Genomic DNA, 26,631 nt, shown 5'->3' on the forward strand with positions numbered 1-26,631 from the left:
GTACAAATAAACATAGATTCTCTAATATATCAGCAACTACCTCTGATAGATATTGTCCTCAAAAGCTAATATTAAAAAAAAAAAAAGAGCTATGTCAATCAATTACAGTAAATCCATCTTATTTGGGTCCTGATTCAAATAAATTACTAACAATGTTATGACATTTATGAGACAGAAATGTGATTACCAACTGAGTATTTGGTGATATTAAGAAATTATTGTAATTTTCTTGGTGTGAAAATGGTATTTAGGCTATAGTGTTCTCTTTTTTTAATGTTTGTTTATTTTTGAGAGAGAGAGAGAGAGTGCAAGTGGGGGTGGGGAAGAGAGAGAGGGAGACACAGAAACTGAAGCAGGCTCTGAGCTAGCTGTCAGCACAGAGCCCGACACGGGGCTCGAACCCACAAACCGTGAGATCATGACCTGAGCTGAAATTGGATGCCTAACTGACTGAGTCACCCAGGTGCCCCAGGGTTATGGTATTTTTTTAAAGTATCTTTTTTTTTTTAATAAATTTATTTATTTTTATTGGGGGTGGAGGGGCAGAGAGAGAGAGGGAGAATCCCAAGCAGGCACCACACTGTCAGCATGGAGCCCCACTCAGGGCTTGAACTCTCAAACTGTGAGATCGTGACCTGAGCCGAAGTCAGATGCTTAACTGACCGAGCCGCCCGTGTAATCTGCGCCAAGAGTTTTTATCTTTTAGAGCAATAAAATATTGAGATTTACTGAAGGAATGAAATGACGTCTTGGATTTGCTTCAAATTTTATACAAGAGGTGGGAGGCGAGGGTGGGGCTTCAGTGAAGCTGGAATCCCACAAGTCAACACCTGTTGAAGCTGGGGTTGTGGAGTTCGTTGTACCTTTCTGTCTACTGCCACTGATGTTTTCAACTTTCCATAACAAAAAGTACCTTTTTTAGAGAACAGCGTTATACTCTGCGGGTATTCTTTTGAGGCGCTTTTTTGTTCAATACAATGTTTTCAAGATTCACTCTTATCATAACTGCAGTTCACCCGATTTTCACTTCTGTGTAGTCTTCTCGTATCAATATAATTTTTTTTTCCATTTTGTTGACAATGGATATTTGAGGGTCTTTTTTGTTGTTGTTTCTTTTGGCTATTACAACCCATGCTCCTATGAACATTTTTGCATGCATCTCCTGGAACACATGTACAGGAATTTCTCCAGTATGCACATACCTACCTGGGAGTGGAATTGCTGTGTCACAAGGTAGGCATTTACTGAGGAATGCCCAATTGTCTTCCAAGTTACAATTCTGTATCACCCTGCCTGTCACTCCACATCCCGGCCGACATTGGTATCTTCGGCCTTCTTAACTTTCTTCCTCATGTAGTGAGAATAATGATATTTTGGATGGTCTTAATCAGTATTTCCTTGAGGTCGAGCATGTTTTTTTTATTTATATTTTTTATTTATTTCTAGGAGCGAGAGAGAGAGAGACAGCGTGAGCAGGGGAGGCCAGAGAGAGAGGGAGATACAGACTCCGAAATAGGCTCCAGGCTCTGAGCTGGCAGTCAGCATGGAGCCTGACGCGGGGCTCGAACCCACGAACCGCGAGATCAGGACCTAAGCGAAAGTTGGACGCTTAACCGACTAAGCCACCCAGGCAACCCTCGAGAATGTTTTCATATGTTTATTGGACACTGATTCTGTGATTGCTTATTCATGTCTTTTGCCCATTTTTTATCGAGTCAACCATTGTTTGTTTATAGATGCTCTTTATATATTCTGAGTACTAATCTTTTCAGAGGCAATGTAGTATCATCAGTAAGCCAAACCCTCAGATTCAAATCCTGCTTTTGTAAGTGCGAGAGCACAGGAAAAGCACATTCCTCTATGCCTCAGCTTTCTCACATGTAAACTTCACCACTTTCTATGGACGGTGTTTGCTCCCCACCCCCCCCCCGAATTCATATATTGAAGCCCTAAGTCCCAATGTGATGGCATTAAGGGGTGGGGCCTTTAGGGAGGTAACTGGGTTTGGATGAGACCTGGAGGGTGGGACCCCCCCCCCCACCAAGGTGGGATTAGTCTCTTTATAAGAAGAGGAAGAGGGGTGCCTGGGTGGCTCAGTCGGTTAAGCATCCAGCTTCAGCTCTGGTCATGATCTCACCCTTCATGAATTTGAGCCCTGTGTGGGACTCTGTGCTGACAGCTCAGAGCCTGGAGCCTGCTTTGGATTCTGTGTCTCCCTCTCTCTGCCCCTCCCCTGCTCGCAAGTGATCTCCCTCAAAAAAAAAAAAAAAAGCAAGCATTTGCTATTTGTTATGTGTGTAACAGATACCTGCTGAACCCAGGAATGGGGCTTTTTCATGATAGTGTGTTAGGTAGTTTTGTTTGTTTGTTTGTTTGTTTGGTCTTAATGGTTCAAGTGCAGCCTTAACTTGAAGCAGAAACAGTCTACGCTTTGTGGGTTAGGTAGGAGGCAGGGGTGGAAAAGGAGTAACCTGGCTCCCGATGTCTTGCTCCATAGGAAATTGGTGTCCTGGACATTCTAGTTGGGGCGAGGCTGCAGAAATCACGCCAGGGAAATTGGAAAGGTTTCTTTTGGTTTCTAGTGACCAACACGGACAATTAAATTGAAATTAAAACTGAGAAAAAGAGAGGAGCGGAATTTATTGGCTCCTTGAATGTAAACGTCTGGCTTCAAGCACATCCGGATTGAGACTCTATGCTCATGGGAATCCTTCTCTCCCTGTCGCCTGGCGCTGCTTTGCTCAGCGCTGTCCTCATTTTCAGGCTGGGTCACAGGACAAAGGTGGCCGAGGTTGGACCTGGCTACCCTGGGTTTACATCCCGCCAGCTTAGAGGCCGCAGGGAAAGAGAAGCCCCCACCTCGCCCTGAGTCTCCCGGGAGTAACGGAGGGGTGTGGCCAGCGCCGCGCTGCTCCGATTGGCTGGTTTGGGTCAAACGCCCCGCCCCGGAGCTAGGGGGAGGGCCCAGACCTCCTGGAGCCACATGGCTTGGGAATAAAGGACTCCTGGATTCCCAAAACAGAATGGGGTGCTGATTCCACTCCCTCTTTCTCTGCCCCGCCTATACTCGTGCTCTGTCTCTGTCTCAAAAATAAATAAACTATAAGGAAAAATTAAAAAGAAAAAAAAAGGGGGCACCTGGGTAGCTCAGTCGGTTGAGCGTCCGATTTCGGCTCAGGTCATGATCTCAGGGTTCGTGGGTTCGAGCCCCACGTCGGACTCTGTGCTGACAGTTCAGAGCCTGGAGCCTGTTTCGGATTCTGTGTCTCCCTCTCTCTCTGCCCCTCCTCCACTCATGCTCTGTCTCTCTCTGTCTCAAAAATAAATAAACTATAAAAAAATTTTTAAATGGGGTGCTGATTCCAGAAAAAGAGGTGGAGGATGCTGGGCTCACAAAGCAACAGACATCCAGGACTCTGGCATCCATGCGTTTTTCTTATGATGGCGGAGGCAGGCGTATTTGGGACCCTGGACATAAGGGAGGAGGTGGAGAGTGAGGATCAAGAGAACTCTTGTTTGTGGGATGTGATCAGAGCGTGGCAAGGGCAGCCCAGCCCGCAGGGAGCTCGGAAGAGCTGCGACCAGCAGGGACCTGCGGATGGGGGCCAGGCAGGACCGGACAGGTGGCAGTTTCCACGGGTGGATTCCTGCTCGCTGCCAGATGTCAGTCAGGTTTTATCACATGCTTCCTCCTGCTGTTAGTAGCACTTGGAGGCAAACGTAGGGGAAAGGGCTGTGACCTCTCAGTGGGAATGCGGCCTCAGACGGACTCAGAACAGCTAATGTTTACTGAGCACCCCCACCACGTGTCAGGCGTTGCTCTGAACACGTCCCACGGATTAACTCATTTGCTTCTCACGAAAGCCCTCTGAGGTCAGTGCTATTATTATCGTTCCCGTTGTAGACATGAGGAAACTGAGGCACAGAGAGGTTAAGTGACTTGCCCAACACACACAGCCTCTCAGTGGCATGAACCCCAAGCCCTTCAGCTTTTACCCCTGTCAGGTGTAAGGCGGGGGTGGGGAGTGAGGGGGTGGCCTTGGCAATCCCGCAGGAAGATACCCTGTTTTATGACCCCTTTTTGGTGGCCACACAGCCAGGAGCTCAGAGAGTTGGTCCATTTGGAGGGAAGAATGCCAGAGGACTCAGGGACGCCTCTTGCCATGCAGGGCACCCCCGCTGGGGGTATGAGTCTGCTGGGCCCCAGACTGGGGGTGAGTTTGTGGCCTCTCAGAGCCTATTTCTATCATTTCTTCCAAAGCCTCCAGCTTCCTTTCAGGGAAATACTCTTCTACTGGACCCTGAGCCGTGTGTGGGTCACAGTCACTGGTGGGCCCGCCTCCCAACCCAGGGCGGGTAAGTGCACCGCAGCCCCTCCACACTCAGCCCTGCGTGGGGCAAACAGGCTGAGGTCGGGGAAGGGGGAGACGGCGTCCTGGTGGCTCAGGAGGAGTGAGGCAGAGGGGGTCCGGGGGTCCACCGTGGGTGACTGAGGATCTAGGGGCAGAGAAAAGGGGGTCGAGGGACGGACAGTGAGGCATGTACCAGACAGAAGGTACAGAGAGAAAGAGACACCCAGAAAGAGATATGGAGAGAAGGATGGAGACAGGGAGAGACAGGGAGAGACACAGATACAGTGATAAAAACTAAAACAGAGCTAAAAACAACAACAACAAAACAAAACCAAAACCAAAAGCAGAGGAAGACAAAAGGAGACAGAGACATGAGGCCGAGAGAGAAGAGAGACACCACGGCAGAGAGACAAGCTTCGATGGAGAGACGAGGAGAAATGGAGACACCCAGGATGAACACGCCGCCCTCCTCACCCCTGCGGCCCCAGCCCCACGGAGGGAGAGGCAGCGACGAGATGGCAGAAACACACCTCCACACTGACCTCCTTCCAGAACTCTCGGTCCCCCAGCTCATTGACCAAGCCCATTAAGCTGCTACCCCGGCCACAACTGAAGGCCCCACGCCCTGGGGAGAGGCGTCCTGGCTGCCTGGCACCCCAAACCATCAATTAGTATTAACAAGGGGAGGCTCCTCACCGCCTAAAGACCCCCATCAGAGATCTGATGGAGGGGAGGCCCCACCCCCATGACTCAGGAGGTTAAAGGGCCTGGGGCCAGCCTGGGAACCCAGAGTGTCCGGATGGCGTGTGGCAGCAAGAGGGTCACCATCCAGCTGGTGGACGAAGAGGCAGGGCCTGGAACCAGAGGCCCAAAGCCCTTCCGGGGCCAGAGATACGAGGCAATCCGAGCAGCCTGCCTGGATGAGGGGATCCTGTTCCGCGATCCCTACTTCCCTGCTGGCCCCGATGCCCTTGGCTATGACGAGCTGGGGCCGGACTCAGAGAAGGCCAAAGGGGTGGAATGGATGAGGCCCCATGTAATGTGTGGTTGGGGGCTGTGGGGGCTGGGCCCCTGGGTCTGAGGGAGAAGGGGAGTGTGGGGGGCTGAGACCCCGAGTGTGAGGGAGGAGGGGCTGTAAAGGCTGAGCCCCTGGGTCTGAGGGAGGAGGGGGCTGTGGGGGCTGAGCCCCGATATGAGGAGGAGGGCTGGGGTGTTCTGACTCGGGGGTCTAGCGAGGCCCAGGGAAGCCAAATGCCTGTCCACCAGCTTTACAAGCCTCTCCTGGGGCTGGAGGCGCTCATTACTCCGGAGGAGTGAGGGCCGGAGGGGACCCAGGCATCGGACCTCTCAGTTGCCCCTTCCCCCCCTTTCCTGGCTGAGGCCTGGAATCCGTCACCCCCAGGAGTTTTGCGCTGAGCCCCAGTTCATCTGTGAGGATATGAGCCGAACAGACGTGTGTCAGGGGCGCCTAGGTAAGACCCCCGAACCCCCCCGGAGCTCCCAGATCTGGCAAGTTGCGGCTGGGACCCTGCCGGCTCGGCCCCTGGGTCTCCCCCTCAGGCTCCCCTCTCCCCGTGCCTCAGTCTCCCTCTTTCCTCACCCACCCAGTCCTCACCCCTCCTCCCAGGTAACTGCTGGTTTCTTGCGGCCGCTGCCTCGCTCACTCTGTATCCCCGACTCCTGTGCCGGGTGGTCCCCCCTGGACAGGGTTTCCAGAAGGGCTACGCAGGTGTCTTCCACTTCCAGGTAAAGCTCAGGTCCTCTGCGTGCCTCAGTCTCCCCCACGGTGATACGGATTTCATAGGTGATGCTGTCCCCTTGGGGCTGCAATTCATGGACCCATGTGGCGGGGCCGGGGGTCAGAGGCTGGGGGCCCGGCACACCAGGATTTTGGGAACCTGGGCCATGCCCTCCTCCCGCCAGCTCTGGCAGTTTGGCCGCTGGGTGGACGTCGTGGTGGACGACAGGCTGCCGGTGCGGGACGGGAAGCTTATGTTCGTGCGCTCGGATCAGCGGAACGAGTTCTGGGCCCCGCTCCTGGAAAAGGCCTACGCCAAGTAAGGACCCAGCACACCTCCCCAGCTGCACCCCCAAGTCCCGGCCAGCAGGCCCCGAGCCACAAGGAGTCCCCAGAGACGTCCAACTGCTGGGGTCCTCTATACGCCCCCGCCAAGGGCCCCACACCAAGTCACAGGTCCCCTGATGTCACACCATCTCCTGAGGGCCTCCACATCCTCAATACCTCCCGCCACCAACATCTCACGCAAAACCTCCCTAGATACCCACCAACACTCGCAATTCGTAAGGAGCCTGAAATCTCAGCTCTCAGGCCCCGGAGCCACCAAATCTAAGATTTATTTACCCCCTGGGGGTCCTGAGAATTCAGAACAAAATCCCTCCTACTCTACTGAGAAACCCAAAGCCCCTTCCGGATGTTGAGGGTAATCCCTGGAACCCTCAGTCTTTACTTTCCTCCACCCTGTGGCTCCGAAATCCCCCACCAGCCCCACAGAGATCTCACCCCAAGCAGACATCTCCAGGAGACCCAGAGGTTCGAACACAGCTCGCAGGACGCCCAGGATTCTGGAGAGCTCTCCTGCACCTCCCCTCCCCCCCATCATGCGGTCCTCATGGCCTAGGGACCAACTTCCAAGCGTTTCCAATCTGTGCCACACAGTCCCCCACCCACCTCAGGAGTCTGCAAATGGCAAGGATGGCCCCTGGGCCCGCACACCCTGGGACAGGGGCGCCCTCAGATTCTGCAGGTGGGGGGTGCGTGAGATTCTCACACGAGCCTCGGACATTCCCACCCCTGACCTGCTCCCACAGGCTCCACGGCTCCTATGAAGTGATGCGAGGCGGCCACATGAATGAGGCTTTCGTGGACTTCACAGGCGGCGTGGGCGAGGTGCTCTACCTGAGGCAAGACATCCCAGGCCTCTTCTCTGCCCTGCGCCATGCCCTGGCCAAGGAGTCCCTCGTGGGCGCCACTGCCCTGGTGAGAGAGCCAGACTCCCATGGGGACCCCCACCGGGAACAGAGCACAGTCAGGGCTGGAGGTGGGGGCAGGGGGAGTCCTGTGCCCTCCTCTCTGTGTTCACGGTTGGCTGGTCTCTCTCTCCAATCAAGCTCCAGCAGATCAAAAGGAAATGTATGTGTTCTCATAACTAGACAGGCTTCAGGCACAGCTTGATCTAGGTGCTCACCCACTGTGGATGTGGAAAATATGTTTTTCTCTTCCTGGTTCTGGGTTAGCTTCACTCTTGGGCAGCCATTCCTCTCATGGGAGCAAAAGGGGTCCCCCAGCCACTGGTCCCTCCTACCTCCCCAGCAGTTTCTATTTTTTTTTAAGTTTTGTTTTTAACATTTATTTATTTTTGAGAGACAGAGGGAGACAGAGCACCAGTGGGGGAGAGGCAGAGAGAGGGAGACACAGAATCCGAAGCAGGCTCTAGGCCCCAACATGGGGCTCGAACCCACAAACTGTGAGATCATGCATGACCTGAGCTGAAGTTGGATGCTTAATAGACTGAGCCACCCAGGCACCCCCCGTTTTTTGTTTTGTTTTGTTGTTGTTGTTTTAAGACAAAGCCTCTTTCTGGGAATTTCAGCAAAAGTCTTCATATTGCTTTCCATGGGCCCTGCTTGGGTCATATGTTCATCTGAGGCCTCACCACGTACCAGGCCTTCGCTGAGTCGGTCTAATTCCTTCACCATTCATTTGCTTAATCCTGTGCTCAGTTCCTGATTCCTGGTCCTGTGTGTTTCTCTGCCTCTTTCAGTCTCTGGTCTGCATCTTTCTTTGTCTTTGCATCTCTGTCCTCTCCGAGGATCTTTGTCTTGTCTCCATCTTCCTCCCTCTCCCCCCGCCCCGCCCTCTCTCTCTCTCTCTCGTTCCCCTCTCGCCTTCACTCACCCACACTCCGCCCTCTCAGAGCCCTGTGCCATCCAGCGGGGCGCTCTGGCGGACTCGCGGTTTGGTGGTAGGAGAATGGGGGGGGCAGAGAGGAGCAGCCACTCTCTCGTCCCCCACCGTGGCCTCACCATCCCCGTCCTCCGCCGCCCAGAGTGATCGGGGCGAGTACCGCACAGAAGACGGGCTGGTGAAGGGACATGCGTATTCAGTCACGGGCACATACAAGGTGAGTATCCCCCACGAACGGGTGACAGGGGTGTCTCGGCGCCACCCCCCACTGATGATGCCACCCTCAGGTGTCCCTGGGCTTCACCAAGGTGCGGCTGCTGCGGCTGCGGAACCCGTGGGGCCGCGTGGAGTGGACAGGGGCCTGGAGCGACAGGTGGGATGGATCTGGGGCGGGTGGGGGGCTCGGACCCACCCGCCCACCCCTCACACCCCCGTCTCCCTAGATGCCCGCGCTGGGACACGCTCCCCACCGAGTGGCGGGATGCCCTGCTGGTCAAAAAGGAGGATGGCGAGTTCTGGTGAGTCTCCTGGCCCAGCTCTGCCTCCGGCCCCGCGCCAGGCCAGCGGGGCCCGGGGAGGGGACGAGGCCTGCTCGAAGGGCCATGCGACAAGTTCACGGGGACGAGTCTTAACAGCTAGAAACTGTCCGTATGGTGGTAACTCTGGGCTTGGGTTCCATTTGGGGGAGTTGGGTTCTATTTGGGGGAGTAGAGGAAGAATTAGCGGTAATATTAGGGGATCTGGGAAGAACAGTAACTTCTGGGGGGGGGGCTGAAGGGGGATGGGTAATATTTAGGGCAATTGTAGGCTTGATGGAGTCTGGGGCATTGTAAGGGGGTGAAGGATACTAGTTGCTAATTGAGAGCCAGAGGGTCTTGCTATCCGAAGGCGATTTGGCAATATTGGGGGGGGTGTATCGATTTGGCCCTCGGTGGGGCATTTCTGGGGACTTGGTGAAATCTGGGGGAGCTGGAGGGCTCAGTGATTTGGGGCTCATTTCTGGCATCTGGCGGACTGATGGCTACTTGGCAATGTTTCAGGAATTGTGGAGGGTTGTGATGGGGGGGTGTCCTCCTGGGGTCTTGAGATCTTTGGCCGACAGACCGGGGCCCTGGGGAGGAGCTGAGCGCGGCCGCCCCGCAGGATGGAGCTGAAGGACTTCCTCCGCCACTTCAACACCGTGCAGATCTGCTCGCTGAGCCCCGAGGTGCTGGGCCCCAGCCCGGCCGGAGGCGGCTGGCACATCCACACTTTCCAAGGCCGCTGGGTGCGCGGCTTCAACTCTGGCGGGAGCCAGCCTGGCAATGGTGAGGCCTGGAGGGCGCCCCAAGATGCGAGTCGGGGGGAGGCTGTGGCAGGCCGGGTGACCCCATTTCTTCCGGCTCTGCTAGAGACCTTCTGGACCAACCCGCAGTTCCGGTTGACGCTGCTGGAGCCCGATGACGAAGAGGACGATGATGAGGAGGGGCCCTGGGGGGGCTGGGGGGCCGCAGGAGCGTGGGGCCCTGCGAGGGGGGGCCGCATCCCCAAGTGCACCGTCCTTCTGTCCCTCATCCAGCGCAACCGCAGGCGCCTGAGGGCCCAGGGCATCACTTACCTCACCGTGGGCTTTCACGTGTTCCAGGTGGGACCCCGAGGCTTGGCGGAAGCAGCAGGGAACAGGGGGGCCCAGGAGGTGGCGGGTGGGGAGTGGGGGGTCAGGGACAGGACAGAGCTGAGGGAATGGGGGGTGGTGGGGAAGGAGGGGCAGAGAAGAGGAGCTGAGGGCGCAGGCAGGAGCGGGGTCCAGCGGGGGTCACAGCTGGGCAGGGACAGGGACTGAGGGGCAGGGGCGTGATGAGCGGGAAATAGGAAGAAGAGGGAGGTGTGGGGGGGCTCTGAGTCGCCCCGTTCTTCCTCCTTACAGATCCCTGAGGAGGTGGGTCTCGGCGGGGACCCCAGATCCCGGCCCTGGGGGCTCGGGTACCCTGAGCGGGGGCGGGGGGGGGAAGGGTGGCGTGACCGCGGGCGGTCCGGGTCACGGTCACGGTCACGGTCACGATCACGCCGCGCTGGCCCTGCAGCTGCTGGGCCTGTGGGACTCCCCGCGCAGCCGTGCGCTCCTGCCGGGCCTGCTGCGCGCAGACCGCTCGCACTTCAGCGCCCGCCGTGACGTGAGCCGCCGCTGCCGCCTGCGCCCCGGCCACTACCTGGTGGTGCCCAGCGCCGCCCGCGCGGGCGACGAGGCCGACTTCACGCTGCGCGTCTTCTCCGAGCGCCGCCACACCGCCGTGTGAGCCGGGGCACCCAGACCCGCCCCGGGGAGCCCCAGAGCCCCGCTTCCAGAGACTCCCGCGGGGATCTGCCCAGGGCCCCAGATGCGGGGGGGGGGGGGAGGAGGAGCGTCCCCTCCCCCATTTTCCTTGTGTCATTTGCAGGGAGATCGATGACGTCATCAGCGCCGACCTGCACGCCCTCATGGTGAGCGGTTGCCCAGAATGTGCACTTCGGGGCAGGACCGGGTGGGGATCCTCTGGGCTCTAAACTCCACCCCTCCCCCCGCCCCGCCCCACAGATCCCCTACGTTCCCCTGGAGCTGGGGTTGGAACAGCTGTTTCAGGAGCTGGCGGGAGACGTGAGTTTGGGGGAACAGGGCTAAGGGGGCTCACCCCTCCCCTGCCCCCCCATCCTGGGTGTCTCATTTTGCTTTAGTTTCTCTCTTCCTCTGTGCTTAAGTCTCCTGACTTTCTACTCTCAAAATGCTCACAACTCTTCCCTGTCCCAGGGCCTTTGGTCAGCCTGTGCACCTTTGCCTGCACGGTCCTCTCTCCCTTCACACCCCCTGCCCTGGCCAAGGTCTCATCTTTCTAACGTGCCCTTCTCTGGAAGCTCTGGCACATTCTCGCCCAGGCTGGTCAACCACAGGCCTGCTTGTGGCCTCCGGGGGCCAGTGCAGCAGCCCTGTCTGGTCTGGGGACGGGGCTCTCGCTCTCCCTGCCATGAGCTCCCTGTGTCTGCGGTGTCCCCACCACCACCCGCAATTCCGGCTGGTCCCGCCCGAGCTGCGCTGTGCTGTTGAACGGCTGCCTGAGTGAAGGGCCTCACAACTGGCTCTGTCCTTGACCAGGAGGAAGCACTCAGCGCCCCTCAGCTCCAGACCTTATTAAGCATTGCCCTGGAGCCTGGTGAGTGGGGGGCCGGGGTGGACCCCACGGAGCCCCCTGTGTGTGTTCATCTGTGACGCTGCTGGGAGTCCGGCCACGGGAGCCCTGGACTCGGCCTGACCGCGTCTTTCCCCGTGTGGGGCCTGGGGCACGACCGAGGCCACCCCGTTCATTAGGCCCCCCTTTCTCTAAGGGAGGCAGGGCTGCCACGAGGGGCCTTGGAATCCCCTTGCCCGGGTTCACAGGTCGGCTCCGCCAGTTCCCAGCAGTCATGTGGCTCTCTGAGCCTCGGCCACTGGCATGGGGACAGTGGTAATCCCTAGCAATGACAATGACGGCCAGCGCACAGGAAGTACTGGGTTTTGTTTGTTTCCCGTAGCCAGGTCCCACGCCCGGACCCCTCGAGAGATTGGGCTCAGGACCTGTGAGCAGCTGCTGCGGTGTTTTGGGGTATATGCGGGGCGCAGTGCCTGGGGAGGGAGGATGGGCATGCTGGGGCCCGGGTCGACCTCAACCAGAGACCCCACCCTCAGGACGGGCGAGGCCTCACCCTGCACCACTTCCAGCAGCTCTGGGGCCATCTCCTGGAGTGGCAGGTAAGGTGGGGGGCTGGGGGGGGCCACCTCTTCCCAGAAGATGAGGCACTTTTGCTACTAAGGACATACGTGTCCCATGGGCCAGCGCGGCCCCGGGGGAGGAGAAAGGGGCCGCGTCATAGCAACGTGCAGGAACAGCCTGGAGGGATCTGGCTGGGCCGGCCTTGCCCCACCTGCCTTCCTGTGGTCCCTCTAGGGGCACTAAGTAGCTCAGGTGTGGAAAGCACAGGTTCTGGTCCTGGGTTGAAACCCCAGCTGCCAGTTCGGCCCCTTTCTGGCTGCGCGACCTCAGGCAAGTCACCTCCCCTCTACCCGTGGGAGGCGTGGATTCTCGCTGCTCCGGGTCCCTGTGAGGAGGAAATGGCCCAAGGCCTGTATCGTCCTATACTGACGGGCGCTAAGGCGCTGTTTGCGGGGCCCTCACGAAGCCCCTGTGGGTGGCGTCCGACTTCTCCTCGTACCCTAGTCCAGCTGGTACTATTATTCCCATTTCACAGACTGGGAAACAGCCTCAAAGTGGTAGAGCTGCTCGCCGAGGGCCCGAAGCCGGGAAGAAAGGGAGCTGGGGTGGGAACCCAGGCTCACCGGGCTCCAAGGTCCCCTTTCGGCTCTTTTCAGGGTGCTTGGGGGGCCTGGGGGCGGGGATGGGACTGACCTGCGCCTCCCCGCCCAGGCCACATTTGACAAGTTCGATGAGGACGCCTCTGGGACCATGAACTCGTACGAGCTGAGGCTGGCGCTGAACGCGGCAGGTGTGTTGGGGGGCGACATGGGGACAGCAACCGCTCCCCTTCCTACCCGCTGTACCCTTCAGGCCTGGCTGCCTGCTCACCTGTTTGTTGCCAGCTCTTGGCTGGGACTGGATGCCCCTGGGAGGCGGTGTGAGGGGGGGTGGGCCGGTGGGGGGCCTGGGGGCCTGGAGCAGGGCCTCCCAGAAGCCTGGGAGCGGGGGTCTGACAGGCGCGGGTCCCCAGGGCATTGTGGTGAAATGGCCCATATTGCCACGAGAGCTTGGGCTGGAATCCTGCCTCTACTGACTTACTCCCTGAGTGGCCGTGGGCTTCATGATTGAGCCTGTGTAAAGCGGCCAGGACCCAGGGCGCCTGGGAGGAGCCCCCAGGGCTCAGTTTGGGGAAGGCCAGCTTCTTCCGGAGAGCTGGAACAGCCCCGATCCCATCTGTGCAGCACAACATCCTACCCCAGGGGCGGAGCCAGGGAGCAAGGCTTTCCCTGGGCTCTGAAGCAAGTTAAGGAAGGCGCAGGAGTGGAGGGGCCGGGGCCAGAAGGAAACCCCTGTCCCTCACCCCCACCCCCTGCCACAGCCAAGCCCAGGGTGAGACACGGGGAGATGGGAGGCAAGCCCGACCGACCGTGACCCAGTCGGAGAGGCAGGGAGGCCCTGTGCAAGAAAAGAGCCCCAGCCAGAGGGGGAGGGGTGGAGTCAGACAGAAGAAGGTTGGGAGGGGTGTGGCACAGAAACAGGAAAGGAGTCCCGGGTGGACAGAAGCAGGGGCGAGAGCGAGGGAGTTTGGAGGGTTTGTGGTGTTTGTTGGGGTGGGGGCTGACGTTCTGGGGCTGCGGACAGATGACCAACAAGAACACCTGGGTCAGATGGTAACACATGCCACGGCGGGAAGAGAAAGCAGGTGTATGTGTGGGGGGGGTGTGTGGCTTGCGACACGGCCGTCAGGGAAGGACCGAGGTGCTGTTTGAGCAGAACTGAAGGAGGGAGACTGAGCCCTGGGGACAGAACCAAGTACAGTCTAGACAGAAGGAACAGCCCGTACAAAGGCCCTGAGATAAGAGCATGAGTCCTGCCGGAATAAGAGCAAGGGGCCGGGGTGGTTGGAGGAGGGTGGGGAGATGGCGGTGGTCAGAGAGGAAAGATCAGTGGGGCGAGAAAGTGAAGCTCTACGAGGCCTCAGGAGGACCTGGGCTCTTTTACAAATCGCTTTTTAATACGTATGAGAGGGAAGAGGTAGGGCAAGTCCAAGGTCAGGGTGTGTGGGGGGCTGGAGCCAAGAGCAAAGGGAAGGTCCCACTGCGTATGGAGGAGGGAGTGCCAGGGGAGAGGACCCACAGGAAGCATGCTCGAGACCCCCGGAAATGGTGGCAGTGTCAGGGCGACCTGCCGCAGCTCAGCCATGCTCTGCGTGTCCCCGGATACCCGCTGTGCCCCTGGCCCTGTGCCGGCTGATGCTGGGGGTTTGGTAGTGACTGGAAACCCTTCCCTTACCTCCAGCAGCTTTCAGAGCCACCAAGGACAGGGACAGCCTGTCAGGGGTCAGAGTGGGGACGGGGTGGGCACAGGGCGCCAGAGGAGGGGCTCCATGCTGCAGCCAGGAAGGGCAGAGAGATGGGAGAGGGCTTCCTGGAGGCAGCACGACACTAAGGAGTGTTCTGGGCAGAAGGAACATCATGCGCCAGGGAGGCAAGACAAAGCACAAAGTCCAAGTGCGGGAGGGGGAGGGGTAGATGAGGCGTGGTCTGCGAAGGCCACCAGGCTGTTAAGGACAGTGGGGCCCCTGGGGAGGGGTAGCCAGGAGGTCACGGTCACCAGGACCTGGTAAACCAGGTGAGGGGTTTCCCAGGTAGCAGGGGATCCAGGCAGGACTCCAGACCGGGCAGTGCACGAGAGCAGCCGGAGGAAGTGCAGTCTGCACAGAAGGTCGGTAGGAACTCGAGAGGCAGCTGAGGGGTCCTTGCCCCTTCTTGGGATCTCCCACCTCCTCCTCTGGCTAGGGTCCCCCTCGCTCAGGGCAGATGAGGCCAGGGGGACTCCTCCGGGCCACTCCCCACAAGGCAGGGCAGGCCAGACAGGCGGGTCGTCAATGAATGAAGGCACAGAATGGGGCGGAGATGGGGTTTAGGAGGCGGCGGAAGCTGTGAAATTCTCCTCGGACTGTGTCTGTGGCCACCTGGGGAAGGAGCCATCCTGTATCCCTAGTCTTGGAGGGTTACCTGACCTGGAACGCAGTCTTTCTCTTTTTTTTTTTTTTAAATGTTTTATTTCTGAGAGAGAGACAGTGTGAGCAGGGGAGGGTCAGAGAGGGAGGAAGATACAGAATCCGAAGGAGGCTCCAGGCAATAAGCTAGCTGTCAGCATAGAGCCCGACGCGGGGCTCGAACCCACGAACCATGAGATTATGACCTGAGCCGAAGTCAGACGCTTAACTGAGCCACCCAGGAGTCCCAAGGAATGCGGTCTTTCTAAAGCCCATGAGATGTCTCAGCAGAGGGGATCTTTGTCGAGTATTTCTAGGTTAGAACCGGCCTCTGAGAGGGAGTATGGGGATGGGCTCCGTGGGGGACAAAAATGTTCCACTGCCCGGAAGCGCCCTCCAGGGTCCCTTAGCAGCAGCTCACCAGAATTTAAACAATAATAAAACTGACATACAGTCGTGTGCCAGACATGGTTCTAAGCTCTACACAGGACACCTTCACACAGGCTGACGGGGTCAGGGCTGTCACCGCCCCCCTCTGACAGATGAGACAGCTGTGGCACAGAGAAGCTAAGGGAGCCCCAAAGGGAGCTGCCCGGCGCTGCGCACTGGGGAGGGGGCGGAGCTGGGGTCCGAGGGGGTGCGGTGCCGGGGAGTGGGGTGCGGCTGGGGCTCACGGGCGGTCTCCCCAGGCTTCCACCTGAACAACCAGCTGACCCAGGCGCTCACCAGCCGCTACCGGGACAGCCGCCTGCAGGTGGACTTCGAGCGCTTTGTGTCGTGTGCGGCCCAGCTCACCTGCATCTTCCGTGAGCGCTGCTCCGGCGGGCAGGGGGTGGCAGCGGGGGGTGGGGGGGTGTCTCCCAGCCGCCCTGGTGGGCGCTCAACCCGCGCTCTCCACACAGGCCACTGCAGCCGGCAGCTGGAGGGAGGCGAGGGGATCGTCTGCTTGAGCCGCAGACAGGTGAGCCTGTGCCGAGGGGGCGGCGGGGGCGGCCGGGCAGGTGGCCCAGTGACCCCTGACTCGAGGCCGTGGTCCTCTCTCCCCCAGTGGGCGGAGGTGGCCACCTTCTCCTAGGAGCACGTGCGGCCAGCGCCGGAAGAGCCGCTGGGACCCCCTCTGCCTCTGCCCGGTGCCAAATGGCGGCCAGAGCACTGCCGTGGGAGCCGGCCTGCCCTGATCGGTTCCCGCCCGCTGCTCCCCGCACTTCACGCTTCGCCCCCCTCCTCCACAAACAGGGACGGTGATGGCACCTTTCCCGTGCAGGCTGCGCGACTCAGCCTCAGCACTCGGATCGGGGCCCGGCAAGGGCGGGTCCCTGGCAGCACCCATTTGTACACAGTCAGGGGGATAGGGATCCCCCAGGCCCAGCCTCACCCTGGGAAGAGGGTCTCCCGTGGCTCTGCTAGGCGGAGCACAGAGACGAGAGAGAGAGAAAAAGAGAGAACGCTGTAGGGATCCTTCTGAAAAATATTACATGTTTTATTATCCTGTCCCCAAGGAGGGTTGTGGTTTATCCAGAAACCGAGAAAAAAAAATAATCAAATCAATCAGAATAAACTCAAAAATGGGGGAGGGAGGGGAGGAAGCAAAACCCATCAACTAACAGGCAGCCAGGCCAGCAGCCCACCCTCCGCCTCAGGAGGGTCCCCAGAGACCCATGCCCAATGACAGACAACAGAGAGGAAAACCAGGAAGGGGCGGGGGTGGGGGGGCGCAGCAGATCAGCTATGTCTTCATTATGAGAGCAAAAGGCGGCAAGGATATGTTGCTAGGTGAATATATATTTATATAATAAATCCGTAAGTTAATAAAGTAAATAGTAACTCTTTGAAAGTTTTTAATTCCTTTTTTATAGGTTTTTTTTGTGCATTTTTTTGTTTTTGTTGTTTTGTGTTTTTTTTTTTGTTTTTTTCTTGTTTTTGTTTTTTGGTCCTTAGAAAAATCTGAGATATACATGTCCGGACAAAGCAAGGTGGGGGCTGGCCGGGGGTGGGGGCAAGAGGCTGGTCTGCTCAACCCTACTCCTCCGTTGCAGAAAAGGAGGGTGCTGAGCTGCACCCCCTCATCTCCTGGCAATCTCGGGTGAGGGGAGAGGGAAGAAGGGAGTGAGGCAGGGTCCTTTCCCGTCGGGCAGCTGTGTCGCCCTCTGCTGGGCCCACCGCAGGGCCCACCGCAGGCCAGGGCGGTTCCTGGACAAGGCACATAGGGCTTTGGCCTGGATGTGGGAGGCCTTGAAGGGACCTCGTGGCGGTGGTGGGTGGGGGTAGGTGAGGGAAGGGACGAGGTGTGGAGGGCATTCCTAGGGCCTGGAGGGGACCTGTTTTGCTGTGGCATCCACTGTCCCCTCCACATAGTTAAAAGACAAAACAACACATCATATAACTTTACCAGACCAGAAGTGCTGACCCCGAAGGTCTCCCTTACCTCTATGCAGGGAGAGGGGCCGACAGACAAAGAGGGAGGAGAGAGCCTGCCCCAGCCCCTCCCTGCCCACCCCACCCCCCGGAAGGAACTGACAGAGCGCTTTGCATAGATACAGAGTCAGAGGAACAGGACCTGGGAGGCCCCCACGGCAGGGAGGAGGGCAGAGGGCTCCCCCAGCCCCTCCTGGAGGCTGTGAGGAGGGGGCGTTCGGTCGGGATTTCCCCAGCGGGGGCCTCACAGGTCGCTCTCGCCATACAGGGCTGTGGAGAAGGACTTGTAGTCGAGGGCGCCGGGCACGGCGTCAGGGCCCTGGTAGGGCGCCATGCGAGCGATGCAGTACTCAGCCTGGTCGGGCGGCAGCTCTCTCCGCAGCTCCTCGGCCGTGATGAAGTTCTGGCGACGCAAGGCGGGACTGTGGGCCACCCCCCCCCACACCAGCCCTGCGAGCCCCCCCCACCCAGTCCTGGCTGCAAGGGCCCCTCCCCGCTGGGGGCCCTGGAGCTTTCCGTTCCCGCTCACCTTGTCCCCTGCCAGGACCTTGAAGGAGGCAATGACTTGGTCGGCCGTGTCTGTGTCCGTGGTCTCCCTCGACATGAAGTCAATGAAGGCTTGAAAGGTCACGAGGCCGCTGTGGTTGGGGTCAACCACACTCATGATGCGGTTGAACTCGGCGTCACCCTGCCGGGGGGGGAGCGGGGTGGGGCACAGGCTGCGTTGAAGCGGGGTGGCGAGAGGCCCGGCCCGGCTGAACGGGGGCCAGAAGAGCGGGGCCCGGCCCCAGGGCACACGCCACCTGCCATCGGCCCGCCTCCACGGGGGCTGGCTCCCCAGGCCAAGGGGCCCCACTCGCCCAGACTGGGGTTGCGCTCCCTCTGTCCTCCCCACCCACGGTTTTGGGAAGTGGGAGCTGGGGAATGGATCAAACAGGTCTACTGCTCCTCAGCTCTAGGCTCACGACTTAGCTCTGGAGGGTAGGGAAGAAAGAAAGAAAGAGAGAGAAAGAGAAAAGGGGAGAGAGCCAGAGGCCTGACCTCCTCTCTCCGGAGACTTCCAGAAAAGGAGGTGGGCAGCTCAGGGAGTCATCGGAGAGACCCCAGCCCAGCAGAGGCAGCAGAGGCAGCGGCAGCGGTGAGGCCGCACTGCCCTGCTGGGGGAGCGTCCCCGAGGACACGGAGACTCTGGAGGCGGTGAGGAGGAGGGGGAGGCTGCGCAGAGGAGGGGGAGGAGAGGCACAGCAGCGAGGGGAGGCAGAGGCTGCATACCAGGCTGTATCCTGTGGAGATAAGCAGAGCCCTGAAGTCGTCGGAGTCCATGCTGCCTGTCTGCTTCTGCTCGAGGACGCAGGGACAGCAGAGGAGGCCAGGCCCAGAGTAGGCAAGAAGGGCCGCCCCATGTGCACAGCAGGGAGACAGGACAGTGGCAGGAGCCAGGGAGACAGAGGCGGCCCCGAGAGACCAGGTAAGGGGGAAGGTGTCCAGAGAGACACAGGGCAGGGAGGAGGCAAGAGAGCCGGTGAAATGGCACACACATGGCAAGGGGTGGAATGGCGAGAGGGAGGGGAGACAGAGAGAAGGAGAGAGAGAAAGAAGAGCAGTTAATGCCACAGTCCGCTGGGGCCCAGGGGGGCGCGTACCTGCCGGTCATTTTCCACGTCGTAGCCCAGGCTGATGAGGCAGGCCTTGAACTCCTCCGGCCCCAGTGCCCCGCCGTGGTCCTGCCGCGCGTCCGAAGGCAGGTGTGTGCGAGGGGCGGTGTGGAGACCGGGCCGGCACAGAGACGCGGGGCCAGGGGCCAGGGTCACATGCAGAGGGCAGGGGGAGGGGAACACATCGGGGGGAAACACAGTTAGAGGTGACACGGACAAGGTGGTGGCCAGGGACGGTGGAGCAGGGGGAGGGGCCCGGGTGGCCCGGAGGGGGGTCAGACGCCTCTGCCCGAGGCCTCGGCCAGAGCAGGGGTGGGAGTGGAGTGGTGCAGGGCTGAGCCCTGAGTCCTGGGGCTCCCGGCAGGAACAGGGAGCTCTCCTTGCCTCCAGGATTTGGGGTGGTAGAGGGCTGCACTCCGTCCTGCTTGGGACCCCAGGTCCCTGCCAGACAGTGCAGAGCTGAGCGTGCACCTCGCGACGCGCGGGGCCCAGCAGGGCAGGAGGGGACTGTGGCCAAGTGGGGCGCTCAGGGCCTCCCTAGTGGGGCCGCCGCACCAGACTCGAATTTTGAGAACGCTTTGTTTTCGGGTGGACCAGGCGCACGGCCAGGTCTCAGATCTCGGGTGACCTGGGACTGAGTGTGTCCCAGGGCCTCACAGGGGGCAGGCTGCTGAGGACGCACGGCCCCGGGGCAGGACGTGGGGCCCCCTCCCCCACTCTCTCCTCCGGAGGAACGCCACCCAGGCTGTGGGTCAAGGTGTCACACCTCCGCACCCCCTCTGGTGGCCGGGGCCCTGCGGGCCGGTGAGTGGCGACTGACACTCAGCACCGTGAGGCGAACGGACAGAGGCAGAGACGCAGGGGGCAGGGTGGGACGACGACGGCGGGGAGGGAAGACGCCAGGGGCAGAGGGAACGGCTCACCTTGTCGAAGTGGTTGAAGGAGGCCCGGAACTCCTGCATCTGCTCCTGGCTGATGCCCTTGGCGTCACGGGTGAGGATCTGGTTCTCCACCTCGTTGATGGTGCGGGCGATGGTGGTGAGCAGCTGCTCCCAGCCCACACGCACGTGCTGCGGGCAGGGCGAGCGAGGGGCCAGGGTCAGGCCGTGTGGCCGCAGCCCGCAGGGGCTCGGACCCGGGCTCTCCTCATGCAGGGCGCGCGTGCGGCCAGGAGGTGGGCTTGCCCCGACTCTCCCCGCGCCCCACGTGCGCACCGGGGGGACTGGCGCGGCCCCTGCCGTGCCCCTGCCAAGCGCCAGGCCCGGCACCCGCGAGGACAGCGCGCAGGCATGGCGGGCAATGATTAACCAGCTTTCTGGGGAAGAGCCGTGTTCCTCTGATCTGTGCGCTTCCATGGTGCAGTGTCACTGCGGACAAGCTGCGGCTGCCAGGAGGCTGACGCTGCAGCCCGGGCGCGGCAAGCGGGGCAGGGGCTGCCCTCCCGGCTCTTCCAGGGGGACCTGACGCCGTTTTGTCGTGGTGACAGGAGAATGGTGGGAAACTGTGATTTTTTTTTTTTTAAAAACGTGTAAACACTTGAGCTAGAGTTTCCGGTCAGAGAAAAAGAGGAGGGAGAAAGTCTGGACTAGGGGCCTGGCCCGCGGGCCTACCTCCATGGTGTAGTTGGTGTGCTTGTTGTCAAAGATGAGTGCCTCCTGGATGAGCTGGTGCTGCTGCTCGAGCAGGTCCAGGTTGGGCTTGTACTCCACGATGCTGCGCTCGTAGCGCTTCAGGTGGCTCAGCTGGTCCTCCAGGGTCCCGTTCATCTCGATGGAGATGCGCCCGATCTCCTGCGCGGGAGGGGGTGCTGCTGGGCCGGGAGGCTCTGGGACGCCCAGCCCTGGTGCTCCCTCAGCTCCCTGTGAGGCTCAGGACAGGAACAGGCCTGGGACCTGAGGCCCAAAGATGGCCGCTCTTCTCAGTGGGGGGCAGGGGCTGGATCCGGGGCCTGGGCTTGGCGGGCGTCAGCACCTGTGCTCCCGGGCACGAGTACCCGGCGCGTGAGCTCCCACAGAAGCCCCTCAGCCGCCACCAGCACCCCCGCAGGCTTGCTGGACAGGCCCCAACAGTCCCCGGTGAGCCTGCTCTAGGGGTGTGTGCTCGGACCGCCGGCCCCAGACACCAGTGCTGGTAACGGGGCCGCCATGGAGCAGTGCCCCACACGTGTGCTAAGGCAGCGGAAGGGCTATTTCCACTTTTAGAGGTGAGAACACCGAGGACGAGTTAAATTGTGCCCGGCCTCCTGGTCAGTGGGCAAAGCGGGACCGAGGCTCGAACCCTCCTCTACCTGGCTCCTCCTCCGGCTGGTGCTGCCATTTCCACAACGCAGTCACTGACTCCCCCCATCCCAAGGCTGCCATCGTTCCCAGAACAGGGACCCAGGCAGACCCGCCAGGGAGCCCCCGGGGCCTGCCACGGGGGGCGCCGGCTCACCTCCATCTTGGTCTGGATCCAGGGCCCCACGACGTTGGCCTGGCTGGCAAACTGGCGGCGGAGGTGCTCATTGGACTGCTGCTTGCTCTGCTCCTCCAGGAGGGCATGGTCCCGCTTGGGCACCAGCTGTTGCACCTGGGGGGTAGGGGGGTGTGTGAGCAGCTGTGGTCAGGGCAGGGGGGTCCCTCACCCCGCTGGCCCCGCGCTGGCCCCACCCTGGCCCCGCCAGCAAGCCCGCCCACCTTGTCCCACTTGGAATTGATGATCTGTGGGGTGACGGTGGTATAGGGGTTACTGCCCGACAGCTTGATGTGGTTGCTCTCGGCGATCCTCTGGGCCTCCTTGTGGATGGCCAGGATGGCCTCCCGCTCCCTGTCGGCGTCCGGCAGTGTTGACTTGAACTGGTCGTGGGCTGAGATCAGGCCCTGGAGGGAGAAGGTGGAGTGAAAGGTGGTCCAGCGCCTCACGAGTCCCCCAAGAGGCGGGGGGAGGTGGGGGGGGTGTGGCGGACCTCGATTTCCTCGATGGTGTGTACTATGAACATGTCCTGGAGGTCCTCCATGGCGCTCTCCATCCAGTTGTTGAAGGGGGCTGCCCGTTTGGCGTATTCCAGGTGTAGCTGGTCAATGGTCTCCAGCTGCTTCTCTGTTTTCTGGTGTGTGGGCACAGGGAAAGCACAGGGCAGGGAAGTTGGTCAGAGAAGATCTCCTCGGGGAACATCAGGGGAAGCTCAAGGGTCTGGGCATCCGCCACACCCTCCTGTGTCCCGAAAGCTGCCCCTCCTCACCTCCAGGGCTTCCCTGCGGCTGTGGGTCAGAGAGCCAAGGGCGTCCCACTGGTCGCAGATCTTCTGGCACCGGGTGTTGACGTTGTGGGAGTCATAGTAGTCCAGCTCACTGCGGAGGGGTGGGGGGCACGCGGCGGTGAGACCCAGTAGGGGGCAGTCAAGGCTGGTGCCAGGAGACACCAACATTCAAGGCTGTTGGTCTTCAGTGGCCCCACTAGCGTATCCACCTCCCCAGGTGGGAGGGATGTAGAGGAAAGGGGTAACAGAGGGGCAGTAGAGGGTGGGGGTGGAGGGCTCACCACACACTAATGCAGAGGCCCCCAAAGCGTGGCCCTCAACGAAGCCTGTATCCGAGCTGCTTTTTTTGCTTACAAGGCTAGCAGAGAACACTGATTAAAGGATGGGTGCCAGAGGCAAATTCCCTAGGTCTGAGTCCTGGCTCTTTGATTTTCTACTTGTGCGACCTGGACATGTGAATTCCCTTTTTTGGAGACCTCAGTTGCCCCATCTATGAAATAGGGGTGGGGATACTGTGGAGATCCAGTTACCTTGTGCACATAAAGTGCTGAGAGCAGTCCCTGGTACCCAGTAGGTAAATGTAGCAACAGTGATCTATTAAAGGGGCTTATTTATTAAAAAGAATTTTTTTTTGTTGTTTATTGATTTTGAGAGAGCGCGAGAAAGAGTTGGAGAGGGGCGGAGAGGGAGAGAGAGAGAGAGAGAGAAATCTCAAGCAGGTTCTGTGCTGTCAGTGCTGCTGAAAGCTTAAGCTGAAACCAAGAGTCAGATGCTTAACCGACTGAACCACCCAGGCGCCCCTGAAGGGGTTTATTTTAATGGCCACTAATAAAAATGGATAGTGAGCCTACAATGTCGTTCTAAGCAATGAGTAACACACCTAAGAAAAGCGTGGACTGTCACAATGGTTCTTGGTCCCCTACCCCCCCACCCCAATCAGTCCCTGGGCTTCAGAAGCGGACCCTCTTAGTGGGGGGTTCCCAGGGAGTCAGGGTACAGGCAAAATCTTGGGGGCCTGGTGAGGGATGGGGAGCAGGGAATGACCTTAGGAGGAACAGGCCATGGGGACCAGGCTGGGGCCTGTCTGGTGACTCCGACAGGCAGGTGGGACATACAGGTCAGGAGGGGCACCAAGGCTGTGCTCTGCAGAGGGCCAGGCAGCCTGAGCTGTGGACCTGTCTCAACCAACCCAGCAGTGTGACCCTGGGCAAGCCTCTGGGCCTCTCTGGGCCTCAGTTCCCCTTCTATAACATGGGGTGGCTAAAGCATGAAACGAGCTGGTACGTGTAGAGCACTGAGTGCTCTGAGTTTCAGTTGTTGTTATTAACCAATGCTCAGCCAGGCTGTCCGTCCAGGCTCATCCTGGCCAGCAGTTGGTCCCCTGACTCCTCTTTGGGGGAAACGGGCAGCACCCCAAACAGCCCTCCCCTCCTCCTCCCGGGCCACTGTCCAGAAAAGCTGTTTCAGTGCCTGGCTGCTCCCTGGCTCTGGGCGACAGGGTCCACACAGCGTTCTCGGTGTGCCAGAGGTAGGTTGCCTGCCGACTTCCTCCAAGCGTGTCTCCCACCGCTTCCAGGAGCTCGCCTGTCAGTGGCGGAACACACCCACCTCCCACGACTCTGATGAACATGTGCGCGTGACTTCAAGTCTCCTCCACGTGGGTGTGCCAGGGAGGCTCAACCCCAGAAGAGGCTCCAAGACCCCTAGGGGTGCCCCTAATAGTGACCAACAGAGACAGTTGTCTTCCCAGTACGGCGAAGGCCCCATGGATGAGCAAATGGGGACCCCTCGAAGCAAGTGGGCAGCGCTGAGGGCGTGGGTCAGGGAGGAAAGGGGCCCTGCCTGGCGTGGGCTCCATCAGGCCCCAGCGCCGGGCCCCAGCCTTGGAGGAGCAAGCAGAACTTTAGGGAGGACTGGCAGGGTGGGGGTGTCTGTGGAAAGGGCAGCTCCAGCCAAGTATCCTATTTTTGAACAGACGGCTATTTTGGGAGCCTTGCCGCCCCTCCGGGGCCTGTGGATTTTCCATGAAGTAATGGCCTCGGCCGCCCCCTCCCTGGGCCGCCCCTGCCGCTGGCTGCTGTGCTGGTGGAATAAGGCCCCATTCACTGGCTCTGGAGGTTCAGTGTACTAATTGTGTGCACAAGTTTATCTGACTAGGGCGGGGAACGGAGGGCAAAGAACCCGGCTGCCTGGAAGCTCGTACAATACGTGTATTCTGAACGAGAGGAAAGGGGCTGGGCAGAACAATGGGCTCTCTGTGCAGCCCGGTCCCCTTAGGGAGGAGTGGGTGGCAACACTGGGGGCTAGGCAGCCTACCACCTCAGGGGGTGGGGGGTCTCCTTGGTGTGGCAGGCAAAAGGTAGAGCCCCAAGGACGCCTACAGCCTAAGCAGGACAGAGGTCAGAGACCTTCCTTCTGCCAGAGAATATAGGTCCCGCTATTCTCATCTGGGGTTAAGACAAGGTGGGCAAAGGGCATCATCCCCTGAGGCCCTTCCCTGGCATGTGGAAGGAGACGGTGGGGGTGGAGGCTGGTCCCAGGGACGCTGCCCCCGCACCGGGGCGGGGACTCCATGGGCCACACATACTTGAGCTCCTGGGCAATGGCTGCGATCTGCTCCACGCGGTCCTGGTGTGCGGCCAGGTCACTCTCGAAGGCCTCGTGCTTTCGGATAAGGGCTTTTATGTCCGACAGGGTAGCTGTCTCATAGTCCCGGTGCTTCAGCATGGCCTCCTTCCCTGGGGTGGGGTAGAAAGCGGGAGGGGTTCGGGTGACAGTGCACACTGGGAGGCCAGAGGGTCATCTGACTGGAGGGAAGGAAATAGGGTACAGGCCTCACATCCTGTCTCACCAGGGACGGTGCTGTGAGGGCTAGAAACTTCCAGAACCTTTTTCCTTGCCTTTTCAAGGGATCTCTAAGCCCAACCATATCCTGGATGGACTTGGTGACACTGTGGGGCCAGCGGGCCTGAGACAGATATCCCTATTCAACCTATGTGCTCTGCACTTCGGGCCCTTCATCGGCAGACCAGAAGTGGACTGTGTTCCCGCGGCCGGAAAGGTGGACACCCATTTGTGGAGGGCTGACATCTGGAGAGGCAGCAGGGGTGCAGCTCAGGCCTTAGCAGAGCAAGGAAAGGGCAAGTGCTCGAGTCAGAGTTCTCCAGGGCAGCCCCCCTTGTGCCTGCCCCCTGGCACTTAGGGGCCAGGCTCCCGCGGGGCAGGGTCCTATCACACACCTATGGGTCCTACGCCGTCCCACGGGCCTGCTGTGTACAGTGAGGTGGGGCTCATTGTCAGGCCCTTTGAACGAAGACGAACACTGTTATTAGCCCTGGAGCCTGGCTAATTACATACCCCAGGACAGAAGCTAGAGTAAGGCCTGCAAGCACTGTGCAGGACTGTGGAGATGGGGCGGGCAGGGGGGTGGTGCCGGGAATGCCAGCCCGGGAAGGCGGCTGGGACCCCGGCTCCTAGAGGTGCTCTGCTTCAGGTAAGCCACCTCAGGGTGCCCCTGGAGTGGCAGCTCAGACACCCCGCTCCTCAGCTTGGCACCAGAGATCTGACCAACGGGGGCCTGCCTGGTGGTGGGATGGCATGCGGCCTCTCCCCACCTGTCCTTTCATCTGTAAAATGGGGCCAACGGCGGTTCCCAGTCTCAAGTGTCAGTGAGGTGACGTCTGAGGAGGGTGGGTGCCGGGCCAGCACCATCCGCCTCTCACCCGCCCCAAGGACAGGGCCTGGCGCAGCGGCAAGAGGCTCAGCCACGAAGGCAAGCTTGCAATTCCCTCCCCAAAGTGCTCTCTCCCGAGGCTGGGAGCCACAAATAGCAGGTTACCGCTTCCCCGCCTCAGCAGAGCTGCAGCAAGGGAGCTGGCAGGGGGTGCGGGGGTGGGGTGGGGGAGGGTGACCAGGAGGAATGGCCCAGGCCACGGATGCCTTGGATTCAGGCCAAGGGGAGCCACAGCAGAGACGCAGGGGCTCGTTCTTACCTCTCCCCAGAGAATCCCAAACCCTCTACAAAGCATCCACCTGGACCCTTGGCCCCGCAGGCTGCGGCGGGTGGGGAGGGAGGCACAGAGTGACGGGGATCGACCCACTCCCGGGCCCGCCTCCCCAGAGAAAGAAGGCCGCTACTACCGGATCCCGGGAGTACAGAGGGGCCAGAAGGGCAGTCCCTGTTGCACAATCGGGTGGCCCAGAGGACAGAGGCTCCATCCAGATCTTGGGAACGAGAGTGAGCAAGCCGGCCCGGGGGCTCCAGGCTGACGCGAAGGGTAAGGCCGGATGCCAAAGCGCCTGCAGGGAGGCAGGGGCGCGACAGGGGCGTGTGGAGGCCGCTGAACCAGTTGGGCCCTGGCT

The 26,631-nt window shown here is 60.0% G+C and overlaps 2 protein-coding genes across 2 annotated transcripts in view; one reads left to right on the plus strand and one right to left on the minus strand.

Moving 5' to 3' along the window:
* The first annotated feature begins 5,151 nt into the window (after positions 1-5,151).
* Positions 5,152-16,557, plus strand: CAPN12 (calpain 12). Its single transcript, XM_039217756.1, has 21 exons — positions 5,152-5,388; positions 5,755-5,824; positions 5,980-6,098; positions 6,276-6,409; positions 7,182-7,350; positions 8,420-8,494; positions 8,565-8,650; positions 8,721-8,795; positions 9,421-9,584; positions 9,669-9,901; positions 10,184-10,195; positions 10,341-10,549; positions 10,695-10,737; positions 10,832-10,891; positions 11,384-11,441; positions 11,800-11,870; positions 11,954-12,016; positions 12,690-12,768; positions 15,651-15,767; positions 15,864-15,922; positions 16,010-16,557. Exons 1-21 carry the CDS (start codon positions 5,152-5,154, stop codon positions 16,034-16,036), a joined length of 2,160 nt encoding a protein of 719 aa, XP_039073687.1. The 3' UTR covers positions 16,037-16,557.
* The window catches only part of ACTN4 (actinin alpha 4), a 69,711-nt gene continuing 59,500 nt past the window's right edge, over positions 16,421-26,631 (minus strand). Inside the window, exons 12-21 of the mRNA XM_039217755.1 lie at positions 24,857-25,007; positions 22,252-22,360; positions 21,976-22,116; positions 21,707-21,889; positions 21,465-21,599; positions 20,642-20,821; positions 19,955-20,101; positions 19,020-19,100; positions 17,906-18,064; positions 16,421-17,779 (exon numbers count right to left, since the gene is read on the minus strand). Coding sequence (XP_039073686.1) covers positions 17,621-17,779; positions 17,906-18,064; positions 19,020-19,100; positions 19,955-20,101; positions 20,642-20,821; positions 21,465-21,599; positions 21,707-21,889; positions 21,976-22,116; positions 22,252-22,360; positions 24,857-25,007 — 1,445 coding nt within the window. The 3' untranslated portion in view covers positions 16,421-17,620. The remainder of the gene's footprint in view (positions 17,780-17,905; positions 18,065-19,019; positions 19,101-19,954; positions 20,102-20,641; positions 20,822-21,464; positions 21,600-21,706; positions 21,890-21,975; positions 22,117-22,251; positions 22,361-24,856; positions 25,008-26,631) is intronic.

The sequence above is a fragment of the Hyaena hyaena genome, unplaced genomic scaffold (assembly GCF_003009895.1).
Source record: "Hyaena hyaena isolate Hyena2069 unplaced genomic scaffold, ASM300989v1 scaffold_721, whole genome shotgun sequence".
Taxonomy (NCBI): Eukaryota; Metazoa; Chordata; class Mammalia; order Carnivora; family Hyaenidae; genus Hyaena; species Hyaena hyaena.